This window comes from Pseudorasbora parva, chromosome 21 (assembly GCF_024679245.1).
Source record: "Pseudorasbora parva isolate DD20220531a chromosome 21, ASM2467924v1, whole genome shotgun sequence".
Classification (NCBI taxonomy): domain Eukaryota; kingdom Metazoa; phylum Chordata; class Actinopteri; order Cypriniformes; family Gobionidae; genus Pseudorasbora; species Pseudorasbora parva.
The window spans coordinates 2,831,711-2,847,174 of record NC_090192.1 but is presented as its reverse complement, the minus strand read 5'-3'; the positions used below and the strand labels follow the sequence as shown (position 1 = coordinate 2,847,174).

The 15,464-nt window shown below is 37.3% G+C and overlaps 1 protein-coding gene across 1 annotated transcript; it reads left to right on the top strand.

Annotated features, from left to right (window-relative positions):
• The first annotated feature begins 310 nt into the window (after window positions 1–310).
• On the top strand, window positions 311–15,022 carry LOC137055824 (tumor necrosis factor receptor superfamily member 13B). Its single transcript, XM_067429723.1, has 5 exons — window positions 311–340; window positions 3,466–3,601; window positions 4,274–4,390; window positions 13,571–13,831; window positions 14,370–15,022. Exons 2-5 carry the CDS (start codon window positions 3,487–3,489, stop codon window positions 14,561–14,563), a joined length of 687 nt encoding a protein of 228 aa, XP_067285824.1. The 5' UTR covers window positions 311–340; window positions 3,466–3,486; the 3' UTR covers window positions 14,564–15,022.
• The last annotated feature ends 442 nt before the right edge of the window (window positions 15,023–15,464 follow it).

The following is a 15,464-nucleotide window of genomic DNA, read 5'->3' as shown; positions in this document are numbered from 1 at the left end:
ACTGCCTAATGATGGAACCCATGAAGAGGAAACGACCGTGAAGTTTTTAGAAAAATCTGAAAATGATCTAATATGATGGTGCTGGCAGTGAAAGAGTCAATGCAACCATTTCAGGTTTTACAGACATTCCACTTCCAAAATATTTTAATGTTCTCAGATTTATTTGTATTATACACTATGAAATAATCAAATGTTGTTAGCATGTAATGAGAGCAGTTGCTGCAGTGTGGTCTCATGAGACAGTGTGTGGTTAGTCAAATTATCTGCTGGTACAAATATACTCACACACACACACAGAAACTAAACGACAGACCAGCTCATGCCTTCAGTCCCACACGAGGTAAGTCATCACTGAAGAAGAGAAAAGACTGAAATAAAACATGCTTATTGAGTATTTCTAGACTTTCTACTTTGAAATATCATGTTTAATCCAATGTGTAACTTGCCGTTTTTTTGTAAATTTTTTGTGAAATTTACTATTATCATTTTTGAGTGAATTTTCCCAGTGTAGAAAGGGTAGTGAATGTGCTATATATATATATATATATTTACATTTACGCACTTGGCAGGCGTATTTATCCAAAGCAACTTACATTGCATTCAAAGTACACATTTTACATTTTTGGCAATTCTTGCTTTCCCTGGGAATCAAACCCATGACCTTGGCGTTGCTGGCACCATGCTCTACTGTTTGGTATATGGTTGTGAATCTGTATAGCCTGTGTGTGTGTGTGTGTGTGTGTGTATATATATATATAAAAAGAGCCTTTTCATACAAAGCCCCCAAGCTATGGAATGTGCTTCCTCTGCCCATCAGAAATGCACCAACGCTGGGTCATTTTAAAAAGTTGATTAAGACACATTTGTTTAAAACTTTGTAAAAAAAATGTTTTTTTCCTTTAATCATTTGTTGTATTGCTATGGTTGTATTTTATTTTTTGGTTGTATTATTATAAATAAAATGTATTTTATATATACACACACTCTAAGAAATAAATCCGTAAAATAACAGAAAAAGTACTGGCAGCTCATTACCCGGAATTTGTCCTGTAATTAAAAAACTGAAATGTTCTGTTAATTGTCGGTGTGCCCACCCATACACACACAGGCTATACAGATTCACAACCCAATTAACATTTATTGACTGTAAGAACTTTAACACTTTATTTTACAGTGTCCTTGTTACATGTAGTTATTGTAATAATAAATACATAATATGTATAATTGCATGCAGCTTAACCAACCCTATATTAAGTATAATGTAGTTAATTAGTATCACTCAGTACTTAAGAGTATAATTATAATATAACACGGACACCTTAAGATAAAGTGTAACCAGACATTTTCATGTTGTTTCCAACAGTTTCATAAATAACAGTTTAAGGTACATTTGAATGCTGTTATGATAATATTTTACAATTATAACTATAAATTATAACAGTTATAGAAATATATGGTTTGAGATCTCCCAGCATAAATATTGAATAGAAGTAATATTTTATATATACACATACAGGTCCTTCTCAAAAAATTAGCATATTGTGATAAAGTTCATTATTTTCCATAATGTAATGATAAAAATGTAACTTTCATATATTTTAGATTCATTGCACACCAACTGAAATATTACAGGTCTTTTATTGTTTTAATACTGATGATTTTGGCACACAGCTCATGAAAACCCAAAATTCATATCTCAAAAAATTAGCATATTTCATCCGACCAATAAAAGAAAAGTGCTTTTAATACAAAAAAGTCAACCTTTAAATAATGATGTTAAGTTATGCACTCAACACTTGGTGGGGAATCCTTTTGCAGAAATGACTGCTTCAGTGCGGCGTGGCGTGGAGGCGATCAGCCTGTGGCTCTGCTGAGGTGTTCTGGAGGCCCAGGATGCTTCGATAGCGGCCTTAAGCTCATCCAGAGTGTCGGGTCTTGCGTCTTTCAACTTTCTCTTCACAATATCCCACAGATTCTCTACGGGGTTCAGGTCAGGAGAGTTGAGCACAGTAATACCATGGTCAGTAAACCATTTACCAGTGGTTTTGGCACTGTGAGCAGGTGCCAGGTCGTGCTGAAGAACCAAATCTTCATCTCCATAAAGCTTTTCAGCAGATGGAAGCATGAAGTGCTCCAAAATCTCCTGATAGCGAGCGGCATTGACCCCAGTGGACCAACACCAGCAGCTGACATGGCACCCCAGACCATCACTGACTGTGGGGACTGGACACTGGACTTCAGGCATTTTGGCATTTCCTTCTCCCCAGTCTTCCTCCAGACTCTGGCACCTTGATTTCCCAATGACATGCAAAATTTGCTTTCATCCAAAAAAAGTACTTTGGACCACTGAGCAACAGTCCAGTGCTGCTTCTTGACCTGGGGAATGCGGCACCTGTAGCCCATTTCCTGCTCACACCTGTGCACGGCGGCTCTGGATGTTTCTCCTCCAGACTCAGTCCACTGCTTCCGCAGGTCCCCCAAGGTCTGGAATCGGTCCTTCTCCACAATCTTCCTCAGGGTCCGCTCACCTCTTCTCGTTGTGCAGCGTTTTTTGCCACACTTTTTCCTTCCCACAGACTTCCCACTGAGGTGCGTTGATACAGCACTCTGGGAACAGTCTATTCGTTCAGAAATGTCTTTCTGTGTCTTCCCCTCTCGCTTGAGGGTGTCAATGATGGCCTTCTGGACAGCAGTCAGGTCAGCAGTCTTACCCATGATTGCGGTTTTGAGTAATGAACCAGGCTGGGAGTTTTTAAAAGCCTCAGGAATCTTTTGCAGGTGTTTAGAGTTAATTAGTTGATTCAGATGATTAGGTTAATAGCTCGTTTAGAGAACCGCTTCATGATATGCTAATTTTTTGAGATTTTTTGAATTTTGGGTTTTCATGAGCTGTAGCGCCAAAATCATCAGCATTAAAACAATAAAAGACCTGAAATATTTCAGTTGGTGTGCAATGAATCTAAAATATATGAAAGTTACATTTTTATCATTACATTATGGAAAATAATGAACTTTATCACAATATGCTATTTTTTGAGAAGGACTATATATATATATATCAGCAAATCAGTTATAAATAGAGTAAAGCTAACAAAAGATTGTCTATAATTTTGATATTTTGTATCATTTCACACACACGCACGCACACATGCACATATATATATATGTGAATATAATTAATGTCAATCAAGCAAATCACTTATAAATAATACAATTTTAGCTCAACATAAAACTAGCAAAGATTGATGAAATCATTTGTCCTTAACATCATGTTCAGCTGAATCTTATCGACCTTGCTGTGAATGAGTCATTTGAAGATCAGCTTCTTTGTGTGTATTGAGAGATAAGATTGACAGAGAAACAAAAAGTACATTTTTCAAAGGCAGAAGTTTTTTTAAGCTTCATTCAGAAGGCTCACTGATTTCACCTGTTTGACTCATGACTCATAAACCGTGGGCTGTCCAGGTGTCATTCAGGGACTGAGCGATGACACAGCGCTGTGGAGACGGCCAGTTTTTGGACAGTCTTGTGAGGGAGTGTGTGTCCTGCAGTCTGGTCTGCCACAGACCTCCGGTTCCCGCACGCTGCTCTGAATACTGCGGTGAGTTACACTGTCTGTAGCTCATGAGTTAAAGGGTTAGTTCACCCAAAACTGAAATGTCTGTCATTAACTCCTCTCCCTAATGTCGCTCCACACCCGTAAGACCTCCGTTCATCTTCACACACAGTTTAAGATATTTTATATTTAGTCCGAGAGCGTATGCAAGTGTATGCACACTATACTGTCCATGTCCAGAAAGGGAATAAAAACATCATCACAGTAGTCCATATGAGACATCAGTGGGTTAATTAGAGTCTCTTGAAGCATCCAAAACACATTTGGGTCCAAAAATAACAAAAACTACGACTTTATTCAGCATTGGCTTCTCTTCCGGGTTAGTTTTCAATCCTCAAATAAAGATTTGAACGGTTATGAATCAGCGTATTGATTCAGGATTCGGATCGCCAATGTCACGTGATTTCAGCAGTTTGACACGCGAATCATGAATTTATTCCCTTTCTGGACATGGACAGTATAGTGTGCATACACTTGCATACGCTCTCAGACTAAATGTAAAATATCTTAAGCTGTGTGTGAAGATAAACGGAGGTCTTACGGGTGTGGAGCGACATTAGGGAGAGGAGTTAAAGACAGACATTTCATTTTGGGGTGAACTAACCATTTACCCCAGAGTCCTGCTTGATGAAAGATGTGTGTGCTCATGTGTCGCAGTGGCCTGGAGCTGTAAAGCCGTGTCGGGTCAGTTCTACGACCGACTGTTGAAGAAGTGTCTGAAGTGCTCTGAGTTGTGTGGCAGTCACCCCTCGACGTGCTCAGATGCCTGCAAGAGTGAGTAAAGCATGTGTGCGTCCTCATGACTCACTGAAGAATGAGTCACATGACCTTAAAGGGTTAGTTCACCCAAAAATGAAAATTATTTCATTAATTACTCACCCTCATGTCGTTGGACACCTGTAAGACCTTCGTTCATCTTCGGACCACAAATGAAGATATTTTTGTTGAAAGCTGAGAAAGGCTTCAGAAAGGCCTCCATTGGCATTCAGTCCATTCCCACTGACCCACTCACAAGACCCATAAAGGCACTAAAGACGACATTACAAAGTCCATCTCTCTACAGTGGCTGTACAATAATTTTACAATGCGACGAAAATAGTTATTATGCGAACAAAAATCAAAATAGGCAACAGGATGACAGGATGGGCAAAATAATAACAGGGTGGGACAAAATAATAACAGGGTGGGCAAAATAATAACAGGATGGACAAAATAATAACAGGATGGACAAAATAATAACAGGGTGGGCAAAATAATAACAGGATGGGCAAAATAATAACAGGATGGACAAAATAATAACAGGATGGGCAAAATAATAACAGGATGGGCAAAATAATAACAGGGAGGGCAAAATAATAACAGGATGGGCAAAATAATAACAGGGAGGGCAAAATAATAACAGGATGGGCAAAATAATAACAGTGTGGGCAAAATAATAACAGGGTGGGCAAAATAATAACAGGATGGACAAAATAATAACAGGGTGGGCAAAATAATAACAGGGTGGGCAAAATAATAACAGGGTGGGCAAAATAATAACAGGGTGGGCAAAATAATAACAGGGTGGGACAAAATAATAACAGGGTGGGACAAAATAATAACAGGGTGGGCAAAATAATAACAGGATGGGCAAAATAATAACAGGGTGGGCAAAATAATAACAGGATGGACAAAATAATAACAGGATGGGCAAAATAATAACAGGATGGGCAAAATAATAACAGGGTGGGCAAAAAAATAACAGGGTGGGCAAAATAATAACAGGATGGGCAAAATAATAACAGGGTGGGCAAAATAATAACAGGATGGGCAAAATAATAACAGGGTGGGCAAAATAATAACAGGATGGGCAAAATAATAACAGGGTGGGCAAAATAATAACAGGGTGGGCAAAATAATAACAGGGTGGGCAAAATAATAACAGTGTGGGCAAAATAATAACAGGATGGGCAAAATAATAACAGGATGGGCAAAATAATAACAGGGTGGGCAAAATAATAACAGGGTGGGCAAAATAATAACAGTGTGGGCAAAATAATAACAGTGTGGGCAAAATAATAACAGGATGGGCAAAATAATAACAGGATGGGCAAAATAATAACAGGGTGGGCAAAATAATAACAGGATGGGCAAAATAATAACAGGGTGGGCAAAATAATAACAGGGTGGGCAAAATAATAACAGTGTGGGCAAAATAATAACAGTGTGGGCAAAATAATAACAGGATGGGCAAAATAATAACAGGGTGGGCAAAATAATAACAGGACGGGCCAAATAATAACAGTGCGGGCCAAATAATAACAGGGTGGGCAAAATAATAACAGGATGGGCAAAATAATAACAGGGTGGGCAAAATAATAACAGGATGGACAAAATAATAACAGGATGGACAAAATAATAACAGGATGGGCAAAATAATAACAGGATGGGCAAAATAATAACAGGATGGGCAAAATAATAACAGGATGGGCAAAATAATAACAGGATGGGCAAAATAATAACAGGATGGGCAAAATAATAACAGGATGGGCAAAATAATAACAGTGTGGGCAAAAAAATAACAGTGTGGGCAAAATAATAACAGGGTGGGCAAAAAAATAACAGTGTGGGCAAAATAATGACAGGGTGGGCAAAAAAATAACAGGGTGGGCAAAATAATAACAGTGTGGGCAAAAAAATAACAGTGTGGGCAAAATAATGACAGGGTGGGCAAAAAAATAACAGGGTGGGCAAAATAATAACAGGGTGGGCAAAATAATAACAGGGTGGGCAAAAAAATAACAGGGTGGGCAAAATAATAACAGGATGGGCAAAATAATAACAGGGTGGGCAAAATAATAACAGGATGGGCAAAATAATAACAGGGTGGGCAAAATAATAACAGGGTGGGCAAAATAATAACAGGACGGGCCAAATAATAACAGTGCGGGCAAAATAATAACAGGGTGGGCAAAATAATAACAGGGTGGGCAAAATAATAACAGGGTGGGCAAAATAATAACAGGATGGGCAAAATAATAACAGGATGGGCAAAATAATAACAGGATCGACAAAATAATAACAGGATGGGCAAAATAATAACAGGATGGGCAAAATAATAACAGGATGGGCAAAATAATAACAGTGTGGGCAAAATAATAACAGGGTGGGCAAAATAATAACAGGGTGGGCAAAAAAATAACAGGGTGGGCAAAATAATAACAGGATGGGCAAAATAATAACAGGGTGGGCAAAAAAATAACAGGGTGGGCAAAATAATAACAGGATGGGCAAAATAATAACAGGATGGACAAAATAATAACAGGGTGGGCAAAATAATAACAGGATGGGCAAAATAATAACAGGATGGGCAAAATAATAACAGGATGGGCAAAATAATAACAGGATGGACAAAATAATAACAGGATGGGCAAAATAATAACAGGATGGGCAAAATAATAACAGGGAGGGCAAAATAATAACAGGATGGGCAAAATAATAACAGGGAGGGCAAAATAATAACAGGATGGGCAAAATAATAACAGGGTGGGCAAAATAATAACAGGATGGACAAAATAATAACAGGGTGGGCAAAATAATAACAGGGTGGGCAAAATAATAACAGGGTGGGCAAAATAATAACAGGGTGGGACAAAATAATAACAGGGTGGGACAAAATAATAACAGGGTGGGCAAAATAATAACAGGATGGGCAAAATAATAACAGGGTGGGCAAAATAATAAAAGGATGGACAAAATAATAACAGGATGGACAAAATAATAACAGGATGGGCAAAATAATAACAGGATGGGCAAAATAATAACAGGATCGACAAAATAATAACAGGATGGGCAAAATAATAACAGGATGGGCAAAATAATAACAGGATGGGCAAAATAATAACAGTGTGGGCAAAATAATAACAGTGTGGGCAAAAAAATAACAGGGTGGGCAAAATAATAACAGGGTGGGCAAAATAATAACAGGGTGGGCAAAAAAATAACAGGGTGGGCAAAATAATAACAGGATGGGCAAAATAATAACAGGGTGGGCAAAATAATAACAGGGTGGGCAAAATAATAACAGGATGGGCAAAATAATAACAGGGTGGGCAAAATAATAACAGGGTGGGCAAAATAATAACAGGACGGGCCAAATAATAACAGTGCGGGCAAAATAATAACAGGGTGGGCAAAATAATAACAGGACGGGCCAAATAATAACAGTACGGGCAAAATAATAACAGGGTGGGCAAAATAATAACAGGATGGGCAAAATAATAACAGGGTGGGCAAAATAATAACAGGGTGGGCAAAATAATAACAGGATGGACAAAATAATAACAGGATGGACAAAATAATAACAGGATGGACATAATAATAACAGGATGGGCAAAATAATAACAGGATGGGCAAAATAATAACAGGATGGGCAAAATAATAACAGGATGGGCAAAATAATAACAGGATGGGCAAAATAATAACAGTGTGGGCAAAATTATAACAGGGTGGGCAAAATAATAACAGTGTGGGCAAAATAATAACAGGATGGGCAAAATAATAACAGGGTGGGCAAAATAATAACAGGACGGGCCAAATAATAACAGTGCGGGCAAAATAATAACAGGGTGGGCAAAATAATAACAGGGTGGGCAAAATAATAACAGGATGGGCAAAATAAAAACAGGGTGGGCAAAATAATAACAGGATGGACAAAATAATAACAGGATGGACAAAATAATAACAGGATGGGCAAAATAATAACAGGATCGACAAAATAATAACAGGATGGGCAAAATAATAACAGGATGGGCAAAATAATAACAGGATGGGCAAAATAATAACAGTGTGGGCAAAATAATAACAGTGTGGGCAAAATAATAACAGGGTGGGCAAAATAATGACAGGGTGGGCAAAAAAATAACAGGGTGGGCAAAATAATAACAGGATGGGCAAAATAATAACAGGGTGGGCAAAAAAATAACAGGGTGGGCAAAATAATAACAGGGTGGGCAAAATAATAACAGGATGGGCAAAATAATAACAGGGTGGGCAAAATAATAACAGGGTGGGCAAAATAATAACAGGGTGGGCAAAATAATAACAGGGTGGGCAAAATAATAACAGTGTGGGCAAAATAATAACAGGATGGGCAAAATAATAACAGGGTGGGCAAAATAATAACAGGACGGGCCAAATAATAACAGTGCGGGCAAAATAATAACAGGGTGGGCAAAATAATAACAGGGTGGGCAAAATAATAACAGTGTGGGCAAAATAATAACAGTGTGGACAAAATAATAACAGGATGGGCAAAATAATAACAGGATGGGCAAAATAATAACAGGATGGGCAAAATAATAACAGGGTGGGCAAAATAATAACAGGATGGGCAAAATAATAACAGGGTGGGCAAAATAATAACAGTGTGGGCAAAATAATAACAGGGTGGGCAAAAAAATAACAGGGAGGGCAAAATAATAACAGGATGGGCAAAATAATAACAGGGTGGGCAAAATAATAACAGGGTGGGCAAAATAATAACAGGATGGGCAAAATAATAACAGTGTGGGCAAAATAATAACAGGGTGGGCAAAATAATAACAGGGGCCTGTACCATGAAGCTGGTTTAGCTGGCTAGCCTGATTTGTTTAAGCTTAGTTTGTGCCAATCCTGGGTTTTAGGTACCATTAAAGTGGTTTGGCTTTTAGCTGTGTTCATCGCCATAGTAACTTATGCTCCACGGCTAACCTGCTCCAGGGCAGGTTATGTTCTGGATTAGAGATCTCAAACTGAAATTGGGCCAATCAGCTGTGAGTAAAGTGACACACCTCTGATGCAGTAAAGCCACTCCCCCTGTTTCTGCTCCAAATTAAAGGTCATTACATAGCAAATGGTTTTTAAAGACTAAAGCGTCTTGCTTTTAACAATGCTTATTTATAATAATATTAATTTTGAATGATTTACTTATAATTTATGTAATTATTATACCTTAAATCAATTACACATTTATCATTTTAGTTAATCAATCATTAATAGGCACTTTGTTAAAATTAATACATAAGTCATATAAATAACATCACCTGCATAAAGTCATATGGACAAAGTTTTAAAATCAATAAATAAAAATAGCCTATAAAAAAAAGATGCTCACTGAGCTTAAATGTTTTATTTTCTCTATATCAACTAAACTAACTTCATAACTTTTACTTGCATTGACGTATACAATTTTTTCTTAAAGTTGTCCTCTTTCATAAACAGCTTTTCTTCTTGCTGTGTATTTTTTTTTTTTTTTATTCTTAATATTTTTCAATCATGCAATATTCTGCAGAAGAGAGAAATTAATCTCACTGATTGTCTCGCGAGAAGTGAATCTCAGTTCCACAGCGTGTGATTGGCTGTTCACTGCTGATGTCACAGCTAAACTCCTGAAGTCAGGATCAAAGCCTGAGTTGACAAAGAAAGCTGATGATCAGCATCATGGGACCAACAAAGCCTTAATACAATGGTTTGGTTTTGTCAACTCGAAACTAATCCTTTAACCCTGAGTTTGTTAAACTACCATCATGGTACAGGCCCCAGGATTGGCAAAATAATAACAGTGTGGGCAAAATAATAACAGTGTGGGCAAAATAATAACAGGATTGGCAAAATAATAACAGGATTGGCAAAATAATAACAGGGTGGGCAAAATAATAACAGTGTGGGCAAAATAATAACAGGATTGGCAAAATAATAACAGGATTGGCAAAATAATAACAGGGTGGGCAAAATAATAACAGGGTGGGCAGAATTATAACAGGATGGGCAAAATAATAACAGTGTGGGCAAAATAATAACAGGATGGGCAAAATCATAACAGGGTGGGCAAAATAATAACAGGATGGGCAAAATAATAACAGGGTGGGCAAAATAATAACAGGATGGGCAAAATAATAACAGTGTGGGCAAAATAATAACAGGATGGGCAAAATAATAACAGGATGGGCAAAATAATAACAGGATGGGCAAAATAATAACAGGGTGGGCAAAATAATAAGAGGATGGGCAAAATAATAACAGGGTGGGCAAAATAATAACAGGGTGGGCAAAATAATAAGAGGATGGGCAAAATAATAACAGGGTGGGCAAAATAATAACAGGGTGGGCAAAATAATAACAGGGTGGGCAAAATAATAACAGGATGGGCAAAATAATAACAGGGTGGGCAAAATAATAACAGGATGGGCAAAATAATAACAGGATGGGCAAAATAATAACAGGGTGGACAAAATAATAACAGGATGGGCAAAATAATAACAGGATGGGCAAAATAATAACAGGATGGGCAAAATAATAACAGGGTGGGCAAAATAATAACAGGAAGGGCAAAATAATAACAGGATGGGCAAAATAATAACAGGGTGGGCAAAATAATAACAGGGTGGGCAAAATAATAACAGGGTGGGCAAAATAATAACAGGATGGGCAAAATAATAACAGGATGGGCAAATAATAACAGTGTGGGCAAAATAATAACAGGGTGGGCAAAAGAATAACAGGGTGGGCAAAATAATAACAGGATGGGCAAAATAATAACAGGGTGGACAAAATAATCACAGGATGGGCAAAATAATAACAGGATGGGCAAAATAGTAACAGGATGGGCAAAATAATAACAGGGTGGGCAAAATAATAACAGGGTGGGCAAAATAATAACAGGATGGGCAAAATAATAACAGGGTGGACAAAATAATAACAGGATGGGCAAAATCATAACAGGGAGGGCAAAATAATAACAGGGTGGGCAGAATAATAACAGGATGGACAAAATAATAACAGTGTGGGCAAAATAATAACAGGATGGGCAGAATAATAACAGGATGGACAAAATAATAACAGGGAGGGCAAAATAATAACAGGGTGGGCAGAATAATAACAGGATGGACAAAATAATAACAGTGTGGGCAAAATAATAACAGGATGGGCAGAATAATAACAGGATGGGCAAAATAATAACAGGGAGGGCAAAATAATAACAGGATGGGCAAAATAATAACAGGATGGGCAAAATAATAACAGGATGGGCAAAATAATAACAGTGTGGGCAAAATAATAACAGGATGGGCAGAATAATAACAGGATGGACAAAATAATAACAGGGAGGGCAAAATAATAACAGGGTGGGCAAAATAATAACAGGATGGGCAAAATAATAACAGTGTGGGCAAAATAATAACAGGATGGGCAGAATAATAACAGGATGGACAAAATAATAACAGGGAGGGCAAAATAATAACAGGGTGGGCAGAATAATAACAGGATGGACAAAATAATAACAGTGTGGGCAAAATAATAACAGGATGGGCAGAATAATAACAGGATGGGCAAAATAATAACAGGGAGGGCAAAATAATAACAGGATGGGCAAAATAATAACAGGATGGGCAAAATAATAACAGTGTGGGCAAAATAATAACAGGATGGGCAAAATAATAACAGGATGGGCAAAATAATAACAGGATGGGCAAAATAATAACAGGGTGGGCAAAATAATAACAGGGTGGGCAAAATAATAACAGGATGGGCAAAATAATAACAGGATGGGCAAAATAATAACAGGGTGGGCAAAATAATAACAGGGAGGGCAAAATAATAACAGGATGGGCAAAATAATAACAGGTTGGGCAAAATAATAACAGGATGGGCAAAATAATAACAGGTTGGGCAAAATAATAACAGTGTGGGCAAAATAATAACAGGATGGGCAAAATAATAACAGTGTGGGCAAAATAATAACAGGATGGGCAAAATAATAACAGGATGGGCAAAATAATAACAGGGTGGGCAAAATAATAACAGGGTGGGCAAAATAATAACAGGATGGGCAAAATAATAACAGGATGGGCAAAATAATCACAGGGTGGGCAAAATAATAACAGGATGGGCAAAATAATAACAGGGTGGGCAAAATAATAACAGGGAGGGCAAAATAATAACAGGATGGGCAAAATAATAACAGGATGGGCAAAATAATAACAGGATGGGCAAAATAATAACAGGGTGGGCAAAATAATAACAGGGTGGGCAAAATAATAACAGGGAGGGCAAAATAATAACAGGGTGGGCAAAATAATAACAGGATGGGCAAAATAATAACAGGGTGGGCAAAATAATCACAGGGTGGGCAAAATAATCACAGGGTGGGCAAAATAATAACAGGATGGGCAAAATAATAACAGGGTGGGCAAAATAATAACAGGATGGGCAAAATAATAACAGGATGGGCAAAATAATAACAGGATGGGCAAAATAATAACAGGATGGGCAAAATAATAACAGGGTGGGGAAAATAATAACAGGATGGGCAAAATAATAACAGGATGGGCAAAATAATAACAGGGTGGGCAAAATAATAACAGGGTGGGCAAAATAATCACAGGGTGGGCAAAATAATAACAGGATGGGCAAAATAATAACAGGGTGGGCAAAATAATCACAGGGTGGGCAAAATAATCACAGGGTGGGCAAAATAATAACAGGATGGGCAAAATAATAACAGGTGGGCAAAATAATAACAGGGTGGGCAAAATAATAACAGGATGGGCAAAATAATAACAGGATGGGCAAAATAATAACAGGGTGGGCAAAATAATAACAGGGTGGGCAAAAAATAAAATAATACCAGGGGACAAATTTATAAAATAATAACGAGAGACAAAATAATAAAATAATAACGGGGTAGACGAAATAACTATGGGGGGTCAAAATATTAACTGGGTGGGCAAAATAATAATAAAACCCCATTAACATGCGTTATATGGCAACGGTTGGATTTAATAATCTTAATTTGTGTTCTACTGAAGAAACAAACACATCTACATGTTGGATGCCCTGGGGTTCAGCAGATAAACATCAAATTTTTATTTTTGGGTGAACTAATCCTTTAAGCATTCTCTGTGAAACCAGGGTAAAGTGTGCATGTGTTATCATCAGACGCAGTGTCCGTGACGCAGAGGCCTGTGAGCGTCTCTGCAGTTCCGCTGGTGACCAGCCGAGGGCGCGCTGTGGGCAGATCCGCGCTGTACTCGCAGGCTCTGCTGTACTCGCTGCTCGGTGTGTGTGTGGCCGTGCTAATGTTCACACTGACCGCTGCGGTCCTGCTGCTGCTCCAGAGGGCCAAACATCAGCCGAAGCCGCAGCAGCAACCGGACAACCGGAGACCGCAGAACAACAAACACGGACAATCATCCAAAGGTCAATAATAACACTAATAATACTAATAATAAATATATTGAATTGTATTTTAATGTCATATTATTAATATATTTATTTATTTTGTATTTAAAATTATTTTTTATAAAAACATTCCATTTTTTTTTTTTAAATGTAGTATTTATGAGGGGATATATATATATATATATATATATATATATATATATATATATATATATATATATATATATATATTGTATGCGTGTGTGTTTGTGTGTGTGTGCTGGGATCTCATAACATTATATAGTTTTCCAAATAATAATAATAATATGTTTTTGTTTTAATGTATCGTTTTTTCAAACTCATATCTTAAAGTAATTTAATTGGGCTGACTGGAATTATAGTAATCATATTATACTAAATTATATTTTCATGTCGTATTATTATAATATGTATTAATTTTGTCATATAACATTATTTTTAATATAAACAAAGATTTATTTATTAGCAACACTTCTTTACAGTATTTATGTGGAGTGTGTGTTGTTATGTGCAGGACTAACAGCGGTTGTTGTTTCAGACTCTCTGGTGGCTGGAGCGGATGAAGTGTGTCAGGATCAGGACAGGCCGAGGGCCACAGAAACCTGCATCTACTGCTTCTCTGAGTGTGAGCCACACACACTCTATCAGCAGGCCAGGGAGCCGCTCCACACACACTCCGACAAGAGCCGGCCCTTCAGGATCATATGCTCACCTACTCAAACCAGCATGTGAAGACTGATGTCCATGCGGAGGGAGAGATCTGTGTGTGTGTGTGTGTGTGTGTTTGCACATGACCGTAACCGCACTCAAGGATTCCTATGGAAAAACAATGGCATTTTAGTTTTAATAAATGCTATATTTATTAGAGCACAACACACTTTTTAAGACAATCATTCATTTTCTCAATAGACGAATTCCTGAAAATCCCTGAACCATGAACCAAACAACTCATAAATTACAAAAATCCATACTTGAATCATCAATATGTAAAGATTAACTATAAAATATGACAACATATTTGATCAACTTCTCTGTTGCTTCTTTACTGTCCTTTTTAAATAAAGCCATTAAATATCTATACATCTATTTAGTTTTTGAAAGTGTAGTCAAGGGTATGGAAAGCCATTTCTGCCACATAAGAAGAAAAAAAATCATCATCACTGATAAATCATATTCATGACATAAAAAGTCAAATTACAGGGTTCGTACGGGTGCTTGAAATCCTTGAAAGTGCTTGAATTTTGATGTTGTGTTTTCAAGGTTTGAAAAGTGCTTGAATTTTGGATAAAGTGCTTTAAAATGCTTGAAATTGTAACTATTTCTTTTACAACAAATACCTATCTGAATAAATAGTTTGTTTATTAAATGTAGAAATAAAATGTTGGAGAGCCTAAAATGAAACCTGCTGTGCTCGCGATCTGCCTGTCTATTTCCGTGTGACTCCGCCCCCATGTTGTCGTTTCAATGAACGTATTTTGAATCAAACGGACACAAACCCCACCAAGTGCCTCCTGTAAAGTTTGCAAAAATACATGCAGCTTTTCACTATATGGGCGAGTCTGCTCTTTCGAGTCACATGAAAGGTAGGCTATGTCATAGACTTTCAAGTAAGCTAACTAAAGTAGTTTACTGT

Coding starts and splice junctions, on each gene's coding strand:
- LOC137055824 (XM_067429723.1), top strand. CDS start 3,487: ATGACACAGCGCTGTGGAGACGGCCAGTTTTTGGACAGTCTTGTGAGG. Junction 4,391..13,570: donor GTGCTCAGATGCCTGCAAGA/GTGAGTAAAGCA, acceptor TGTTATCATCAG/ACGCAGTGTCCGTGACGCAG. Junction 13,832..14,369: donor ACACGGACAATCATCCAAAG/GTCAATAATAAC, acceptor TTGTTGTTTCAG/ACTCTCTGGTGGCTGGAGCG.